The sequence below is a fragment of the Monodon monoceros genome, unplaced genomic scaffold (assembly GCF_005190385.1).
Source record: "Monodon monoceros isolate NGI ecotype Baffin Bay Population unplaced genomic scaffold, NGI_Narwhal_1 Super_Scaffold_18, whole genome shotgun sequence".
NCBI classification, from domain to species: Eukaryota; Metazoa; Chordata; class Mammalia; order Artiodactyla; family Monodontidae; genus Monodon; species Monodon monoceros.
In genome coordinates this window covers 45059206-45079780 of record NW_021703774.1, presented here as the reverse complement: position 1 = coordinate 45079780, position 20575 = coordinate 45059206, and the positions used below count along the sequence as shown (strand labels likewise).

The 20575-nt window shown below is 40.6% G+C and overlaps 1 protein-coding gene across 1 annotated transcript in view; it reads left to right on the top strand.

The window, feature by feature from the left end:
• Positions 1-20575, top strand: part of RGL1 (ral guanine nucleotide dissociation stimulator like 1) — a 141129-nt gene that overhangs the window by 85637 nt on the left and 34917 nt on the right. Inside the window, exons 6-9 of the mRNA XM_029226907.1 lie at positions 2644-2768; positions 4162-4377; positions 8330-8433; positions 12003-12087. Coding sequence (XP_029082740.1) covers positions 2644-2768; positions 4162-4377; positions 8330-8433; positions 12003-12087 — 530 coding nt within the window. The remainder of the gene's footprint in view (positions 1-2643; positions 2769-4161; positions 4378-8329; positions 8434-12002; positions 12088-20575) is intronic.

Genomic DNA, 20575 nt, shown 5'->3' with positions numbered 1-20575 from the left:
CATTTCTCTAATAATTAGTGATGTTGAGCAGCTTTTCATGTGCCTCTCGGCCATCTGTATGTCTTCTTTGGAGAAATGTCTATTTAGGTCTTCTGCCCATTTTTTGATTGGGTTGTTTGTTTCTTTAACATTGAGCTGCATGAGCTGTTTATATATTTTGGAGATTAATCCTTTTTCCATTTGTTCATTTGCAAATTCTGAGGGTTGTCTTTTTGTCTTGTTTACAGTTTCCTTTGCTGTGCAAAAACTTTTAAGTTTCATTGGGTCCCATTTGCTTATTTTTGTTTTTATTTCCATTACTCTAGGAGGTGGGTCAGAAAAGGCCTTGCTGTTGATTTATGTCAAAGAGTGTTCTTCCTATGTTTTTCTCTAAGAGGTTTATAGTGTCCGGTCTTACATTTAGGTCTCTAATCTGTTTTGAGTTTATTTTTGTGTATGGTGTTAGGGAGTGTTCTAATTTCATTCTTTTACATGTAGCTATCCAGTTTTCCCAGCACCACTTATTGAAGAGACTGTCTTTTCTCCATTGTATATCCTTGCCTCCTTTGTCATAGATTAGTTGACCATAGGTGCATGGGTTTATCTCTGGGCTTTCTATCTTGTTCCATTGATCTATATTTCTGTTTTTGTGCCAGTACCATATTGTCTTGATTACTGTAGCTTTGTAGTATAGTCTGAAGTCAGGGAGTCTGATTCCTCCAGCCCCGTTTTGTTCCCTCAAGACTGCTTTGCCTATTCAGGGTCTTTTGTGTCTGCATACAGATTTTAAGATTTTTTTGTTCTAGTTCTGTAAAAAATGCCATTGGTAGTTTGATAGGGATTGCACTGAATCTGTAGATGGCTTTGGGTAGTATAGTCATTTTCACAATATTGATTCTTCCAATCCAAGAACATGTTATATCTCTCCATCTGTTGGTATCATCTTTAATTTCTTTCATCAGTGTCTTATAGTTTTCTGCACACAGGTCTTTTGTCTCCCTAGGTAGGTTTATTCCTAGGTATTTTATTCTTTTTGTTGCAGTGGTAAGTGGGGGTGTTCCCTTAATTACTCTTTCAGATTTTTCATCATTAGTGTATAGGAATGCAAGAGATTTCTGTGCATTAATTTTGTATCCTGCAACTTTACCAAATTCATTGATTAGCTCTAGTAGTTTTCTGTTGGCATCTTTAGGGTTCTCTATGTATAGTATCATGTCATCTGCAAACAGTGACAGTTTTACTTCTTCTTTTCCAATTTGTATTCCTTTTATTTCTTTTTCTTCTCTGATTGCCATGGCTAGGACTTCCAAAACTATGTTGAATAATAGTGGTGAGAGTGGACATCCTTGTCTTGTCCCTGATCTTAGAGGAAATGCTTTCAGTTTTTCACCATTGAGAATGATGTTTGCTGTGGGTTTGTCGTATATGGCCTTTATTATGTTGAGGTAGGTTCCCTCTATGCCCACTTTCTGGAGAGTTCTTATCATAAATGGGTGTTGAATTTTGTCAGAAGCTTTTTCTGCATCTATTGAGATGATCGTATGGTTTTTATTCTTCAATTTGTTAATATGGTGTATCACATTGATTGATTTGCATATATTGAAGAATCCTTGCATCCCTGGGATAAATCCCACTTGATCATGGTGTATGATCCTTTTAATGGGTTGTTGGATTCTGTTTGCTAGTATTTTGTTGAGGGCTTTTGCATCTATATTTGTCAGTGATATTGGTCTCTAATTTTCTTTTTTTGTAGTATCATTGTCTGGTTTTGGTATCAGGGTGATGGTGGCCTCATAGAATGAGTTTGGGAGTGTTCCTTCCTCTGCAATTTTTTGGAAGAGTTTGAGAAGGAGGGGTGTTAGCTCTTCTCTAAATGTTAGATAGAATTCACCTGTGAAGCCATCTGGGCTTTTGTTTGTTGGAAGATTTTTAATCACAGTTTCAATTTCATTACTTGTGATTGGTCTGTTCATGTTTTCTATTTCTTCCTTGTTCAGTCTTGGAAGGGTATACCTTTCTAAGAATTTGTCCATTTCTTCCAGATTGTCCATTTCATTGGCATAGAGTTGCTTGTAGTAGTCTCATGCATACTTAATTTTAGGTGGAAGTTGAAAGCTAATCCTAACATTTTGAGGATTCTAAGTACTTCTTGAGAATTCTGAGGACTTCATCAACATTTCTGACACCAGAATGGCCTGTTCTACCCCCAGAGCCTTGCCTGCCTTCATGTCCATTCCTTCCAGCCTTCTGATTATAAATGGCCCAGTAATTAAGAACTGCATAGTTGGGGTTTAGGAAGTAGTTGGATCAGTGCTTGAGCTGATCAGAGGGTTTGAGGGAGCCCCCAAATGAGGGTGACCCCCTGAATGTAGGCCAGCTTTGTTTCTCTAGACTTTGCCTAACCTGGCTCTGTCCTTGACCAAGGAACCAGTGTTTGTCCAGGTGACAACATGAGGCCTCTGAACTTAATAACGCAGCTAGGAACAAGCAGAGACTGGGAAAACCTCCATTTCACTCAGGTTTATTGTCCTTGCTGTTCTCTCCCTGTGGGTTTTCTAAAGGAGCAGCTCTTTTCTTCCTAAATTAAAAAAGTCCAGGTGGACTCTGTAAACAAGGTTGTATACAGCAGCACCAAATTACTAATTTTTTTCCACCTGTGAACAGATGGGTTTCCCAGCACCATCTCCTTCAGCCTGGAAGAGGAAGAGGAACTGGAGGGTGGCGGATCTGCAGAGTTCACGTGCTTCTCAGAAGATCTCGTGGCTGAGCAGCTGACCTACATGGATGCAGTACGTCTTCTCTTTGTGCCTCCGATGTGCTTCTACTTAGAATGTGGGGAGTGACAGTACTGGTGGCCCCGGGTCACATGATTTAAGTCTTTCCAAATCCCCGAGAGAGGCTGTGCCTGTAAATGCAGAGTGAAGATGTGATTTGAATCTATCATCTGAATAATTCAGACCTAAGCTCTTCTTACAATTCTGGGAGAAGGTGGTTTTTACTTGGCACTCAATACCCAGAGGGAAATAAGAATTCTAATTCTAGGGAAACAAAAATCTATCCTGTTCCATGGGTATTTCTCTCCCTTTAGACTCATGAATATTTCAAGATCCAAACTGTTTATTTGGAGGATTGTAAAGGGGTCAAAGTATAAGTTAGGATAAAATAAATTCACTGAATCCACATGTGACTATATCTGGCAGCTCATTTCCACATGTGCTTCCTGGTCTTTTGAAGTTTGGATATTTTTGTTAGCTGTACATATTTGGTTTCATCAGCCACGTTTCATAGCTCAGTGCTAGCTGGTTAAAGAAAAAAGGGCTGTTATCAGTGATCACAATGGTTTTTAGCTCTTCCACACTTAGCACTTTAGAGGAAGCAGCATAGAGTTTCCATCTAGTTAACATGCAAATAGATTCTCAGAAGTAAATCAGATAGTCTATATAAAGTAAATCCTGGTGTTCTCTGTTTTACACAAGCCCTTGCACATCTTGTATTGAAATTGTTGTACAAATGAGAATCAGATTTGTTCAACAAATTTGTTGTTGTTTCACACACTGATAGCAGAAGAGAAAGATGGAAGACTTCATTGGCTATGACTTTTAGGCAAAGACCTGGAAACCAGGCTTTAAATCCCTCTTTCTTCCTTTTACTGTGTGATGTTGAATAGTTTTTCCTTTTGTTTCTTAGTTTCTTCATTTTAAATAATGGGAAATAGAATAGTGACCTTGATGAGTGTCACAAGTACTGTACTTCTGTGAATCACTTTTCAGGTGGTCATTCATATGCATTATACACAGTTCATGATCATGAGTGTCCAGGACGTACCATGGATATGATTTTGAGGTCAAAATAATCTTAACCACTTCTTTTAGATTAGTAGTACAGATTTTTACCTGGCTTTCCTTCCAAGACAGAAAAGTCAAAATGTTTTTGGACATTTAAATTTTCTTTTGGTCATCGTGTTCCATTTGTTCAGTTGAGCAGCTTTAGAAGGAACACGTGGGCTTTTCTGATCAATTAATGTATGAATTATTTACTTTTTTCTATTGAAATGAACACCATGAGGCAAATCAAGTAGGAAAGGGTTATTTGTCCATTCACAAAGTACCAACTTACAGATGACATGCTTTGCCATATGAAATGTGTGTGTTGTCCTTAAAGTCAATTCCTCTTTTATTCTAGCAACTATTCAAGAAAGTAGTGCCTCACCACTGCCTGGGCTGCATTTGGTCTCGAAGGGACAAGAAGGAAAACAAACACTTGGCTCCTACGATCCGTGCTACCATCTCTCAGTTTAATACCCTCACCAAATGCGTTGTCAGCACCATTTTGGGGGGCAAAGAACTCAAAACTCAGCAGAGAGCCAAAATCATCGAGAAGTGGATTAACATTGCTCATGTAATTGTCTTTTTAAAAATATTCTTTGGGTTTAGTAGATATGGGAGATTATGCTGCCATCACTCTGATGTTTCCATTTGGTTGAAAAGCAGTCAAAAGACCATATGTGAGGGCCCATGGGTTTTGTTTTTTTTTAACATCTTTATTGGAGTATAATTGCTTTACAATGGTTAGTTTCTGCTTTATAACAAAGTGGATCAGCTATACGTATACATATGTCCCCATATCCCCTCCCTCTTGCATCTCCCTCCCACCCTCCCTACCCCACCCCTCTAGGTGGTCACAAAGCACCGAGCTGATCTCCCTGTGCTAGAGTTGATCTCCCTGTGCTATGAGGCTGCTTCCCACTAGCTATCTATTTTACATTTGGTAGTGTATATATGTCCATGCCACTCTCTCCTTTAGTCCCAGCTTACCCTTCCCCCTCCCTGTGTCCTCAAGTCCATTCTCTACGTCTGTGTCTTTATTCCTGTCCTGCCCCTAGGTTTTTCAGAACCATTTATTTTTAGTGTAGTTTTTAGTAGAGTTTTATACTATTTTAGTATAGTTTTTGTTGTCCTTCCAAGGTAAGAGAAAAGTTGCCTTTCTTAACGTGGGAGTTTATTTATTTTTCCTCTTTAAAAAAATTCGTCCCTTGCTCACTTCTTTCTGCTCGTGGGCCCCTTCCGGGTGCAGTGGAATGTCTGCTTTTTCACAGCCTGAGTGTTGGTTCTGCGCCGTGTTCAGTAAATATCAACGGTGGCCTCAGTGTCAAATGGACTGCTCTGACAATGCAGAAGGATTATCTCGCACCCTTCCAGTACCTGGGAGCATTCTATTTTCTGCAGACTTGAAGAGCCAATACCTTCTTAGGATCTCGAACCTCTTTTCTAAAAGACTGAAATATACAGATTTCACATTAATCAAGGGCTTTCCTGAGGGCTTTATATCTGAAGTTGGAGGGGCAGAGTCTATTCCTAGGCCTGAATTACATTCTCCTGGGTGTCAGTCCAGTCTATCGGATCAACTCCTTCCATGCCCTATGACCTTGACCTTCATTTATCAGCATCTTATTTCATGAGTGAGGAAAGGTGAACAGTATTCAGTCAGTCACCACACATTTCATGAGCCCCTAAATGCTTCAGAGCTACAGTTTTATGTCCTTTGCGGACATAGATAAGCTAAACACAATTAATTTGATCCTACAGGAGCCTATAGTCAAACGAGGAAGCTAAGATATACTGGAATTATCTCAGCCTGGGCTGAAGAGGAGTAGGGCCGTATGACATAAGTGCTGCAAAAGTGGAGGAGCGAGAAATCACTTCTGACTGGGGTGATCCAGGAAGGTTTCATGGGTAGGATGACATTTGAATTTAGCTTTGAATAATTGATAGGATTTTGGGTATTTGAAGATTTGGGAAGATTTTTTTTTTCTCAGAAGAAGAAATTACATCAGCAAGAGCTATGTAGTTAACAACAATTTTGACAAATAATTATTATGTAAATATACTCTGTTCTGGGCTGTATGAGTCAGTCCTAACCAAAACACATTTTGTTTTCTACCCCATTATATATTTTTCTCATTAAGCCCCTATCTGTGGGCATAAGGCTTAAACTTACACATTTTTGCTCTTTTTTTTTTTTCACATTCTCTTTTGTGGTCTTTGATTAAATAGCAAAGCCATAATTGTGCCAGAGAATTTGCTTTATTTTGAGTCTGTAGGTGGTCTAATACCACAGACTTTTTAGTACATGGAAAAATACTATATGGAAAAAAACAAAAAAATATCTTATGCAACTTTGACTTCTCCTATTCTGAATTGAGGTTATTTATCAACAAGTAAGAGCTACAAAAGAAGTTCTGATAGAGCATGGAATTTCTCTGTCTTCTTAGACTGATAAGAAAAAGTATTTTTTGGCCACAAACGCCATATCATTTATAGTCATCTACATGTCTCAAAAGAAAATAGTCTATCTACTTTTAATCTGTTCAGCTGCTTAGAAAATCTGTAGCAAGCATGTAGCATCTGTATATGTGACAGGGTGACTCAAACAATGACTTTGGCCCATATAAATATCAATCGTGTGTTTATGTGATAATAAGAAATACAAGTTGTATAATTTGAGATATATTCCAAATCCCATAGCACGTGCTTAAAAGCCAAGGGTCCTTAACGCTTGGTGATGCAGTTTCCCAGTGTGGAGCATGCTGTGTCCCTTGAAATTGTGTAGGTAACTTAATAAAATAACAAGACTCACAGGTGGTTTCCAGCCAAGATTTATTTTACTTTTCCTGCATTAATCAGTCATTTTCTATTGAGAGGATGTTTGAAAAAATGATAATTTTACATGCAGAAAATATTTCTGACCTAACATGACTGTATTTTCTTGGACTGGCCTTACTGCTACATTTTTACTTTTGTATCACCTCTCCTCAAAGATCATTCCTTTTCTAGAAATGGGGCCAGATGCCCCTTGTACTCCTTTAAACCCTTAGCTTTCTGAATAATGTGTTCCATATGTTTATCACAATTTGCATGAAATATCTGGGCCTGAGTCCCTTTATTTATTGCAAGTTTCCTGATTTTTAGAACATAACTTTCGGATTCTGAACCTTCGTTGAACCATGCTGTCATGGGCTTGGTTTCCAGACTGACTGTAATTCAGAGCGGGAGCTTTCTCTCTCTCCTTAGCTTTCTCTCTCTTTCTTTTTAAATAAAGGGAAAGCATTGAGGCGTTTAAAAAGCGTGGGCATGACTTTTGTAAAGAACTTTGGCATTTACTCTAAGAAAATGTTGTGGGGTTTGTTTGGCGTAGTAATGTTAAGTAGCCAGATTTGGGGGCGCCAAGTCAGAGAATGCCACTTTTCCTTCCCAGTCAGGACTCGCGTGACTTCATGAAGTGATCTTTCAAGCGACGTGCATTTATGCCCAACCACCCTGGGACCTCTTGCCCCAGATGTTCTGCACGAAGCCAAGCCCATGCTCACACAGTGCACTCGATAGTCAACAGTGGATGTAGTACACTCCCCCATACGCCTGCACACGGAGCATCTCCTTGGACATAAGGCACTGTCCACTCTCTCGAGGCTGCCACCTTCCCCATTCTGGCCGCAAATGGGACCCTCTCCCTGACTGTTTCGCTGTCCCCTGCCATTCGTTCAGCAGGACTTTGACTTCAGGGTCACTGCCTGCTGATGCTACAGACTCTGAATGGTAGCTGAAGTTTCAGGATCAGGCAGTCTTTCTCCTTCCCCAGAAAATGACATCCAGAATGTTTCCTGTTCTCTTTCTATTTTGTTTGAAAACGCTGCCAAAGGGAATTTTATTTTAAAAGCCCAAGTTATTTTGGAACCATTGTAAGTACCAAGGTGTTTCTGAATGTTTATGATTGCGGCACAAGACCATTTGAAACCGAATGGATGTGTATAAAAATATTCCCTCTTGGCTAAGAACATAAAAGCCAAAGTTCAACTTGTGGTGAGTTTTTATTGCCAAGTTATATACCCCTCTCTGGACAAGGGTTGGTCATGAGATGTTTGATAGCATCTGACCTCGAAGCAGCTTCTGCCCGGTTCACTTTGTGGGTCTGAAGGATACAGTCATCTTTCATGTGTATTTTTAGGGCATATGTATGCTTTCTTCAGAAGAAAGTTTGCTTTCTCTAGCAAAGCTCTGTAGACTCACCTCCACTCGTGTTTTTACTGGGAAAGCTGGAAACTATAAAACTGTAACAACAACACAGAAAATATATTAAAGGGAGAAAAACAAGCGTTCAGGGCCAAAATCTGTAAAGTGTTTCAGTGACTGGGGTGGGAGCAAAGGAGCCACTTTTTGATGTTCAGTATTTATACAGCCGCCTGTTTAGTGGTAAGAGTTCATGGCAGCTGTGCTACCTCTAAAACAGGAAACCACCAACTCACTGTTTTATTGATATTTAAATGCCTGGTATGTTTTAATCACTCTCCCTCCAGGAATGTAGAATCCTGAAGAATTTCTCCTCCTTGAGGGCCATCGTTTCGGCACTGCAGTCCAATTCCATCTATCGGTTAAAAAAGACTTGGGCCGCGGTCCCAAAGTAAGTTCCCAAGTATTCTGCTCTGCTTTCTTTGGCTGGGCTGATTCGTTGCTGCATAAATGGTGTGGGTTCTCATTTTCAAAGCTCATATTATATAACTAGAGAAACATCTTTGAAAGCCTCTGTGTGTTCCAGGCAGGGTGTGTTTTACACATCATCATGAATGAGTTTTGAGGCAGGGCTGCTGCAGAAATCAAACTCATTCTCAAAGGGTGCCAAAGCCAAGATGATTGGCTTTGGGGATGATTTTAAGGATGTGCATATTATCTGGGCTTTGAGGGATAAGGTTGTGGAGTGATGAAGTTACAGCAATTTGCCATTAGTTCTGGTTATTTTTCAGCCACATTCCAAAGCCCTAAGCTGTTCCAAGCTGTGAGGGATAGTGTGTGCAGATAGGACATTAGTTCTTGCTATTCAACAAGAATCCACTTAGTTTGTTTCTGCTTCCGCCTATTAAGAGCTATCTTAATGATATTAAAAACCTCTAAGTATTCCTTCCTAGGTACCTGACTAAAAATGATTAACTGCCCACATCCTGTATTGTGTTTTTCTTCACATTTCTTGCCGTAACCTTTGGAACAATGAACAATTGTGTCCTTCCTTATTGTTTCACTGTTGCTCTCGCCCCCATGTCCAGAGCTTCACTGAACTCTAGACCAGAGGGCTTTTTGCAAAGGAGGGAAGAGTGAGTGAGGAGGTAGTTCTGGTCCCCCATGAGTACAGATTTAGATGCTGGGGCATGTGTCGTGACTACAAACTAGGTCAGCTACTTTCAACAAAGTCTCTCTCGGTTTGCACTAATCAAGAAGTCAGGCCATAACAGGGAAGGATGCGTGAACTGTTTATAACCTATATTGTATGCAGTACAGTCTATACTGTGTGCAGTGCAGTCTGTGCCGTGTGAGGCAATGTCAGTTCCAGTCGGGAGCCAGGCCAGCTTGCTCCCCAGGCAGGCCTGCCTTGTGCATTTGGTGGGCTCTGTCCTTAGAGTGGAAGGTCTAGGTACTCAATTTCATCAACTCCCTCAGAGCTGCGTAAGCCTGAAGGGACTGACACTACCCAAACTCAGCAGAGATCCAGATTGGTAAACCAGGGTTTCATAGATTTATGCTGAAAAAGGGGTGCCAGAGTGTTCAACCTACTGATAAGCTCACATTCTCTATCAGAGGAAAGGCTGCTTAGGGGAAGTCACGTTATTTATTATATAATTCTTTGATGGGTTTTGAAGCAGGTGATCTTATTGCCTGGTGTTATAGATCTGCAGACGCCTCAGCCCACTTGGACTCCAGAGCTCGTGTTCTGTTATCTCTCAGGAGAAAAAGTGGCAGATAGGCTTTTCAAAGTCCAGTGCAATTTTCTCGATGACCACTCTTTTCCTGGGTTCTTTCTCCTCTTCATTAGTTTGAATGAAGAAGGTGACTCTGTGTGAGAGATTAGTTAATTGATTTTCCTCTGCACAGGAGTCTTAGGAAAGATAAGGATCACATAAAATCATTTAGATGTTAGGCCCTGGCGAAATATGATGGGAAAATCAGATGCGTGCAGCATCCCCATCCTCAGCACCCCAGCCCCGCTCCTTCCTCTCATCACTGCTCCTCAACTGTGGTACCAGCAGCAACGGGACAGTCAGGGGCTAAAATGAAGACTTGCCCCACTGCACCCTTCTCTGGTGGCACTGAAAGGTAATCCTGTCTTTCCTTGGTGCTTGATAAGTAGAACACTATAGAAAGTCACTTAGCCAGGCAAAGATTTCTACCATAGCAAATCTGAGGCTAAAACACAAGTAGAAAAATTAGTGGACTTGTTTCTTCATCTCCTTGGTTACCATATGAGAAGGTCCATTCTTCCAGCTGGCATTTTTTTTTTTTTTTACATCTTTATTGGAGTATAATTGCTTTACAATGGTGTGTTTCTGCTTTATAACAAAGTGAATCAGTTATACATATACATATGTTCCCATATCTCTCCCCTCTTGCGTCTCCCTCCCTCCCACCCCTCCAGGCGGTCACAAAGCACCGAGCTGATCTCCCTGTGCTATGAGGCTGCTTCCCACTAGCTATCTACCTTACGTTTGGTAGTGTATACATGTCCATGCCTCTCCCTCGCTTTGTCACAGCTTACCCTTCCCCCTCCCCATATCCTCAAGTCCATTCTCTAGTAGGTCTGTGTCTTTATTCCTGTCTTACCCCTAGGTTCTTCATGACATTTTTTTTTCTTAAATTCCATATATATGTGTTAGCATACGGTATTAGTCTTTCTCTTTCTGACTTACTTCACCCTGTATGACAGACTCTAGGTCTATCCACCTCATTACAAATACCAGCTGGCTTTTGTATTTAAGAAACACCACAAAACAAACCTCAAAGCCCTATTCTTTACAACATGGGTGTCTGGTTTGTGTCTTCATTGGTTGGTGGGTTCATATTTTAGCAGGGCTGCTGGAGAAGTATCACAGTTCCCGAGAGAAGCCACTTGCATATCAGCTCTATATAGTTTCTATTGCTAAATTCAAGGAACAGGGTTAAGAGTTTTTATTCAGTTATTACTTTCCTGATAACCCTTTATGTTAATAACTTTCAGTGGACAGAGAAGACATCTATTTCTTTCTGTTTATTTAGGCCCACATGCAATTAAGTTCTTAATGATTTTTTCCAAAATATAAATAGCTTTAATGATTTTCTTAATTCTAAGAGTAATGCTACACTCGTTGTAAGACACATCAGCTCTTAGGAATGGCTTTCTCATAATGATGAAAGTGTTGCATATAGAATGACATTGCCTCTGCTAATTCTTTGCCTTCAGATCATCCTCTCAGTAACCCTGGAGGGGTGTAGAGAAAAGTGCGAGGCCCATGGAGACGTAGTGTACCAGGGAGGGGCAAGGGAGGAGTAGGTGCTTCACATGTGTGATCGTGGTGACCTTCACGGCCATCCTGCGAGGGGGCTGTCACTGTTTCCATAGTGCAGATAAGAAAACTGAAGCTCAGGAAAGTTGAGCAACTTGTCTAAGATCACTTAGGGAGTGAGTGGCCGAGTTGGGATTGGAACCCATCCCCTCTGACTCCAGAGCCCGTTCTGGTTCCACCATCTACTCTGACTCTAAGAGGTTCAGGAAATTTGGGTTCTGTACTGCAGCTCTCAGCAGTTAGTAGTGGAAGCTCAGACAAATCCCCAACCCTGGCATCTTCATCTCTCAAACGAGGGGACTGGCCAAGAAGAGTTCTCAGGTCCTGTAGGGCTGTGGGTGTGTTGCTAAGAGAGAATTTTTTTTAACTTGCCGAAGAGAACATGTCCCAATTAGACAACTTAATACCCCAGTTTAACGATCTTTTTTTATGATTATAACATGCATGTTTAGAAAATATCCCTCTCTTCACACAGGTGATCATGTCTACCTGTAAAAAATAATAATAATAAAAAAAAAGCCACCCTGCATGAGAAAGGTCATTGGCTTTGTCTGTGCTCACGTAGCCCTCCCCTCTGTAGCCAGAGGTACTGAGGGCACCTGGGCCCAAGGTGTGGGACTTTTACTAATCTTCATTTGTTAATGTTTTCTTCATTCCTTTGTAGGGACCGAATGCTGATGTTTGAAGAACTTTCGGACATCTTCTCAGACCATAATAACCACCTGACCAGCCGGGAGCTACTGATGAAGGTGAGGGCGCTGGGTTGTACTGTGCTGACCGCTCTGGCATCCGTTCAACGGAAGGGTAGCTTGAGGGCTCCTTGGATGCCTGCAGTCCCTTGAGAGAGGCTACAGGGACTGGAAGGCAGGACTTTTGGTTTTTATGCCAAATCGAAGAAGCCTGAGGCTGAGAAAATTCAAAGTCCAGCTCCTCAGCTTCACTGCGATGCAACCAGATTGTGAAATTTGCATTGCTGCCTGTAGCTCCTCAACAAGCTGCCCTGGAAACACTGAGTGCTGGCAGTGAGGTGGGTGAGAGAGCCTGGAATATCCTTCTCAGCAAAACAGCTTCTAGAAGGACAGGGGCCAAGCCTGCAATTCTACATCCTTTATTTGCACTAAATTGCACAGCCAGTCTGTCAGCAGTATTTATCGAACACCAGATGAGTGCTGGCTTCTGAACGGCAGGCTAGGTAAAGCTACAGCTCGGTTCATTTTCTTTCTCTAGATGTTTGTTAAACATCTGATATTTGTAAAGCATTTGACCGGCCTCTGGGAGTATGAAGAAGAACACAGACCCTGTTTTCAGGAGCTTACCTGCTGGTGGGTGGATATAGACACTAAACAAGAACGAGTAGTCAAAGAAAGGTACAAAGATAGGTTGTGAGCAATCGTCAGAGGGGAACATAGACCAGATATTATCTTCACGGCCTCTCTATAAAGTAGATTTTATCCTCCTTATTTTGCAGCTAGCCAAGCCTCAGAGAGGTAAGGAACAAACCCGAAGTCCCACACCTGGTAGGTGGTGGAGCTAGAATGTGAGTCCAGCCTGGTGAGACTGTAAAGCCAGTGCTTTCATCACTTAGGCATAAAACTGTTTCTTCTGACCACTTGGGAGTAGGAGGCAGGGTATGTCATGTGAAACTTCATGGAGAAGGAAAATAAGTTGGTAATTCAGTTGATCCTGATTGGGCATTCACTGTGTGCTGGGTGAGGGAGGTACAGCCGTTCTGAAGGCAGCCTCCAATCTTAAGGAGACTGCAGTCTCATGGGGGAGGCAAAGTGGGCAATTATGAAAAAAAAACCCCAAACCAAAAATAAAAACAAAAGAACTATGATATGTGCTACCGTAGGAGGAAGCCCTGAACTGGGCTGTGAGAACAGAGGACCCTTGTCCTTGGTCTCCTTTTCTGTGAATTGGAGATGATAATAGTACTGTTTAGTCTACTGATCTCATGGAATTGTTTGGAAGATTGACTAAGGAAATATTTGAAAGCCATGTGCAAATGTCCATTTTTTTTTTAGTATTTCGCAAGCTATCTACATGTGAAACCAAAGTATGCATAACAAATGAAAATGAAGAAAGTATAAGTGATACATGTAAGCTTACAGTGGACGCTTGGAGTAGGAATGAGAGTCAAGTGGGGATGGGGTTACTTAGAAAAGGTATCAGTTGATAACTGTTAGGTTAGTCGTTCCTGTAAGAGCATCTGTTACGGTCTTCTCGACTATTCTCCTCCTAAGTCCTGCTTCTCTTCCTTCATGTCTCAGTGAGGACTGAATTTCTGCTTGAATCCTTCCTTGACACCCTCAGGTCTGATTAGGCCCCTTCCCATGTCCTCCAGAAGCCCGTCATTCCTCTGTCCCAACACTTATCATATGCTCCATTAGAATCGCTTGTGCATTTCACCTGTCTCCCTGCTGGCCTGTAAGCCTCTTGCAGGCAGGGCCTTTTTCACTGTTATGTCTCTAATGCCTAACACATTGGGCATGTAGCAAGTGTTCAGAAACTGACATCCATTGATGGACCTCCTAATTCACAGGACTTTAACAACGTGCCCACTCTTAGCCCTTCCTGGCGTAGATGATGTGAGCAAGGCAGGGTGTCTGCTGTCTGACTTTGGATTAGGCTCACCTGATGAACTGCACGCTAAACAATGCTTGGCTTGCTGAGGTCGTGTTACTCCCTGCTTCACGTCCCCTTGGATTTGCAGACTTTAAATGGAAACTCATCTGGCTGGAAGGAGATGGCTTAGTGGTCTCCCTGTCAGTAATACAAAGCTGGACTAATTGGAGCCACACATTCAAATCCCAATAGCTCTGAGTCATCCTTCCAAAGCAGATAAATTGAATACTGTGCAGCTCATTGCCTGGTGGCCGTCTTCTGGCTGAAACCTTAGAAGCAGAGCTATATCTAGACATTAAAGGTCCCATAAAACTTTCTGAAATGTAGAAGTTTACCTCGGTGCTCTAGGTTAAATTTCTTATACGTGGCTGGAATTCCAAAGATGAAAAACTTGGCTATGAATTCATGTGGTCTGCGCATTATCGTTAACGATAGTGGAATGTTTTGGGCAGGTCATACGTCTCTGTGGGTCCCTTTCCAGTCATCTTTGTTTATTATTCTTCATACTAGGTATATAATTCTGGATATGAATTCTCAGCACAGTTGTAACGAAATGAAGGTACTTGGGTTTTCAGAAGAACCATGGCTGGTCTCTGTTTTTAATATGCCACTCCTGGACTTAAACTGATTTGTGGTTGGGTAATCCTAGTTGTGAATGACCTATCTTCTCTTCTGCTTCTGGACAGATGTAAGGTGCTACCTCTATAATACTACGGCTGAGGCAACATCAAAATTAGCAAAAATCTGTGGTTTTCCTTTTAATTGTTGGAGACAAATGTTTTTATTTTACTCGGAGACTATCTTAAACCTGTTACTGTCTTATGATTTCCGAAACTTGGATCATTCCAAGCAGGTTGTCTATGGAGTCTGCACATTTCAAACCAACAGGAAGGCAGAATCTCACCAAATCTTCTTGTTTCTTGGGATTCTTGGTGAGAACTCTTCTGGGTTACATTGCTAGAAACAAATGCTAGAAAGGCCCAGTCTCTGGTGGAGATGTCTGTTTAGTGAAGCTCCAAGCACATTGAAGTCAGAGCTGGGGTAGAAGACTGTAGGGCTGGGAAGGCCTATTCACATAATTACCATTAACTGCTGAGCTGTCATTTAATCAACATGTATGGAGAGGGATCCAAATGTCTGTGTAGCACCCAAGTAGAAGAGGCCCCTCTGAGGCCCAGGAACAGGATGGATGAGGGCAGCTGTCCTTTGCCACAGATGGAGATAGAGAGAAAGCGAGACTCAGGTGAGAAGTTTGCAGTAGAGGGAGAGAAAGAAGGACAGAGAGGAGAGGAGACAAGAGGAGAGTGGAAGGTTAATGGAGGGCAAGATTTGGAGTTCATCCAAACATGGGTGATGATTGAGGTCACGGGACTGGATAGTATTTCCAAATACCTGAGTAGAGTGAAAAACAAGATGACTTTGTCAGAAAGAAGAGTCATTAAGAGAGAGTGAACACAGGCAGCAAAAGGAGGCCAGAGGAGGGACCCAGAGCGATGCAATCACAAATCCTGTGAAGAGTCTCAAGAAGTTTCAAGGGATTGGTGTTGTGAGACCTTGCAGGGCAAAGGATTTAGGGCCAAGGAAGGAAAACACTTCCACATCCAAAACATGGTTGGATGTGGCACATAGGGGATTTCAGTTGACACCTCACCTGGAAGAGCTGGCACTACTAGTCAGTCTTCTTTTAGTTATCTATCCAGGAGTGGAATCTAGCTCTCGTGAAGTCATGAAATCAGCAAACCTTCCAGCTCCTCATCCCAGATCTTTGTCCTCCCAATGAGGAGGTTTTCCTAAGTGCTTTTTTAGGATCCTACTTCTGTGATTCTCAGGAGCCTCTTAACTTTTCAGAAATCCTTCTTAATAATTTTAGGTATACCTGCAATAATGTCCATACATTAAATGTCTGTCAGTGATTGAGAAACTGAAAGGGAACCAGAATAACCTACTCCCTGGAAAGAGGTGGACATTGCATTCAAGTCAGAAAGAATTGATTTCTCACTCCAAGAAAATTCTCAAGAGTTTCCTCTTAGATAGCCTCATCCACCAGAAGGCAGGCAGCAGAAGCAAGAAGAACTACAGTCCTGCAGCCTATGGAACAAAAACTACTTTCTCAGAGAGATAGACAAAATGAAAAGGCAGAGAACTATGTACCAGATGAAGGAACAAGATAAAACCCCAGAAAAACAACTAAATGAAGTGGAGATAGGCAAGCTTCCAGAAAAAGCATTCAGAATAATGACAGTGAAGATGATCCAGGACCTTGGAAAAAGAATGGAGGCAAAGATTGAGAAGATGCAAGAAATGTTTAACAAAGACCTAGAAGAATTAAAGAGCAAACACCTAGAAGAATTAAAGAACAAACAAACAGAGATGAACAATGCAATAACTGAAATGAAAAACACACTAGAAGGAATCAATAGCAGAATAACTGAGGCAGAAGAACAGATAAGTGACCTGGAAGACAGAATGGTGGAATTCACTGCTGCGGAACAGAATAAAGAAAAAAGAATGAAAAGAAATGAAGATGGCCTAAGAGACCTCTGGGACAACATTAAACGCACCAACATTCGCATTATAGGGGTCCCAGAAGGAGAAGAGAGAGAGAGGACCCGAGAAAATATTTGAAGAGATTATAGTTGAAAATTCCTTAACATGGGAAAGGAAATAGCCATCCAAGTCCAGGAAGCACAGAGAGTCTCAGGCAGGATAAACCCAAGGAGAATCATGCCAAGACACATAGTAATCAAATTGACAAAAATTAAACACAAAGAAAAATTATTAAAAGCAACAAGGGAAAAACAACAAATAACATACAAGGGAACTCCCATAAGGTTAACAGCTGATTTCTCAGCAGAAACTCTACAAGCCAGAAGGGAGTGGCATAATATATTTAAAGTGATGAAAGAGAAGAAACTACAACCAAGATTACTCTACCAGGCAAGGATCTCATTCAGATTCGATGGAGAAATTAAAACCTTTATAGACAAGCAAAAGCTAAGAGAATTCAGCACCACCAAACCAGCTTTACAACAAATGCTAAAGGAACTTCTCTAGGCAGGAAACACAAGACAAGGAAAAGACCTACAATAACAAACCCAAAACAATTAAGAAAATGGCAACAGGAAAACACATATCGATAATTACCTTAAATATAAATGGATTAAATGCTCCAACAAAAAGACATAGACTGGCTGAATGGATACAAAAACAAGACCCGTGTATATGCTGTCTATAAGAGACCCACTTCAGACGTAGGGACACATACAGACTGAAAGTGAGGGGATGGAAAAAGATATCCCATGCAAATGGAAATCAAAAGAAAGCTGGAGTAGCAATACTCATATCAGATAAGATAGACTTTAAAATAAAGAATATTACAAGAGACAAGGAAGGACACTACATAATGATCAAGGGATCAATCCAAGAAGAAGATATAACAATTATAAATATATATGCACCCAACATAGGAGCACCTCAATACATAAGGCAAATGCTAACAGCTATAAAAGGAAAAAACAATAGTAACACAATAATAGTGGGGGACTTGAACACCTCACACCAATGGACAGATCATCCACACAGAAAATTAATAAGGAAAAACAAGATTTTAATGACACAATAGGTCAGATAGACTTAATTGATATTTATAGGACATTCCATCCAAAAACAGCATACTACACCTTCTTCTCAAGTGCACACAGAACATTCTCCAGGATAGATCACATCTTGGGTCACAAATCAAGATTCAGTAAATTTAAGAAAATTGAAATCATATCAAGCATCTTTTTCCAACCACAGCGCTATGAGATTAGAAATAAATTACAGGGAAAAGAACGTAAAAAACACAAACACCTGGAGGCTAAACAATACATTATGAAATAATCAAGAGATCACTGAAGAAGTCAAAGAGGAAATTAGAAAATACCTAGAGACAAATGACAATGAATATGCGATGATCCAAAACCTGTGGGATGCAGCAAAAACAGTTCTAAGAGGGAAATTTATAGCAATACAATCCTACCTCAAGAAACAAGAAAAATCTCAAATAAACAACCTAACCTTACACCTGAAGGACCTAGAGAAAGAAGAACAAACAAAACACAAAGTTAGTAGAAGGAAAGAAATCATAAAGATCGGAGCAGAAATAACTGAAATAGAAATAAAGAACACAATGGCAAAGATCAATAAAACTAAAAGCTGGTTCTTTGAGAAGATAAACAAAATTGATAAACCATTAGCCAGACTCATCAAGAAAAAGAGGGAGAGGACTCAAATCAATAAAATTATAAATGAAAAAGGAGAAGTTACAATGGATACCACAGAAATACAAAGCATCCTAAGATACTACTGCAAGCAACTCTGTGTCAATAAAATGGACAACCTGGAAGAAATGGACAAATTCTTAGAAAGATATAACCTTCCAATACTGAACCAGGAAGAAATAGAAAATATGAACAGACCAATCACAGGTAATGAAATCGAAACTGTGATTAAAAATCTCCCAACAGGGCTTCCCTGGTGGCGCAGTGGTTAAGAGTCCGCCCGCCAATGCAGGGCACACAGGTTCGTGGCCCGGTCCAGGAAGATCCCACGTGCCACGGAGTGGCTAGGCCTGTGAGCCATGGCCGCTGAGCCAGCGTGTCAGGAGCCTGTGCTCCATAACGGGAGAGGCCACAACAGTGAGAGGCCCGTGTACTGCAAAAAGAAAAAAAGAAGTATAAAAATCTCCCAACAAACAAAAGCCCAGGACCAGATGGCTTCACAGGTGAATTCTATCAAACATTTAGAGAAGAGCTAACACCCATCCTTCTCAAGCTCTTCCAAAAAATTGCAGAGGAAGGAACACTCCCAAACTCATTCTACGAGGCCACCGTCATCCTGATACCAAAACCAGACAAAGATACTACGAAAAAAGAAAATTAGAGACCAATATCACTGACAAATATAGATGCAAAAGCCCTCAACAAAATACTAGCAAACAGAATCCAACAACACATTAAAAGGATCATATACTATGATCAAGTGGGATTTATCCCAGGGATGCAAGGATTCTTCACTATATGCAAATCAATCAATGTGATACACCATACTAACAAGCTGAAGAATAAAAACCATATGATCATCTCAATAGTTGCAGGAAAAGCTTTTGACAAAATTCAACACCCATTTATGATAAGAACTCTCCAGAAAAGTGGGCATAGAGGGAACGTACCTCAACATAATAAAGGCCATATACGACAAATCCACAGCAAACATCATTCTCAGTGGTGAAGAACTGAAAGCATTTCCTCTAAGATCAGGAACAAGACAAGGATGTCCACTCTCACCACTATTATTCAACATAGTTTTGGAAGTCCTAGCCATGGCAATCAGAGAAGAAAAAGAAATACAAATGGGAAAAGAAGGAGTAAAACTCTCACTGTTTGCAGATGACATGATATTATACATAGAAAATCCTAAAGATGCCACCAGAAAACTACTAGAGCGAATCAATGAATTTGGTAAAGTTGCAGGATACAAAATTAATGCACAGAAATCTCTCATATTCCTATACACTAACAACAAAAAATCAGAAAGAGAAATTAAGGGAACAATCCCATTCACCATTGCAACAAAAGGAATAAAATACCTAGGAATAAACCTACCTAAGGTGCTCAGAAAACTATAAGACACTGATGAAATAAATCAAAGATGACATAAACAGATGGAGAGATATACCATGTTCTTGGATTGGAAGAATCAGTATTGTGAAAATGACTATACTACCCAAAGCAATCTACAGATTCAGTGTAATCTCTATCAAATTACCAATGGCATTTTTTACAGAACTAGAACAAAAAAATCTCAAAATTTGTATGGAGACACAAAAGACCCCAAATGGCAAAGCAATCTTGAGGGAAAAAAATGGAGCTGGAGGAATCAGACTCCCTGACTTCAGACTATACTACAAAGCTACAGTAATCAAGACAATATGGTACTGGCACAGAAACAGAAATATAGATCAATGGAACAGGATAGAAATCTCAGAGATAAACCCATGCACCTGTGGTCAACTAATCTGTGACAAAGGAGGCAAGGATATTCAATGGAGAAAAGACAATCTCTTCAATAAGTGGTGCTGGGATAACTGGGTAGCTACATGTAAAAGGATGAAATTAGAACACTCCCTAACAGCATACACAAAAATAAACTCAAAATGGATTAGAGACCTAAATGTAAGACCAGACACTATAAAACTCTTAGAGGAAAACATAGGCAGGACACTCTTTGATGTAAATCAACAGCAAGGCCTTTTCTGACCCACCTCCTACAGTAATGGAAATAAAAACAAAACTAAACAAATGGGACCTAATGAAACTTAAAAGCTTTTGCACAGCAAAGGAAACTGTAAACAAGACAAAAAGACAACCCTCAGAATTTGCAAATGAATAAATGGACAAAGGATTAATCTCCAAAATATATAAACAGCTCATGCAGCTCAATATTGAAGAAACAAACAACCCAATCAAAAAATGGGCAGAAGACCTAAATAGACATTTCTCCAAAGAAGACATACAGATGGCCAAGAGGCACATGAAAAGCTGCTCAACATCACTAATTATTAGAGAAATG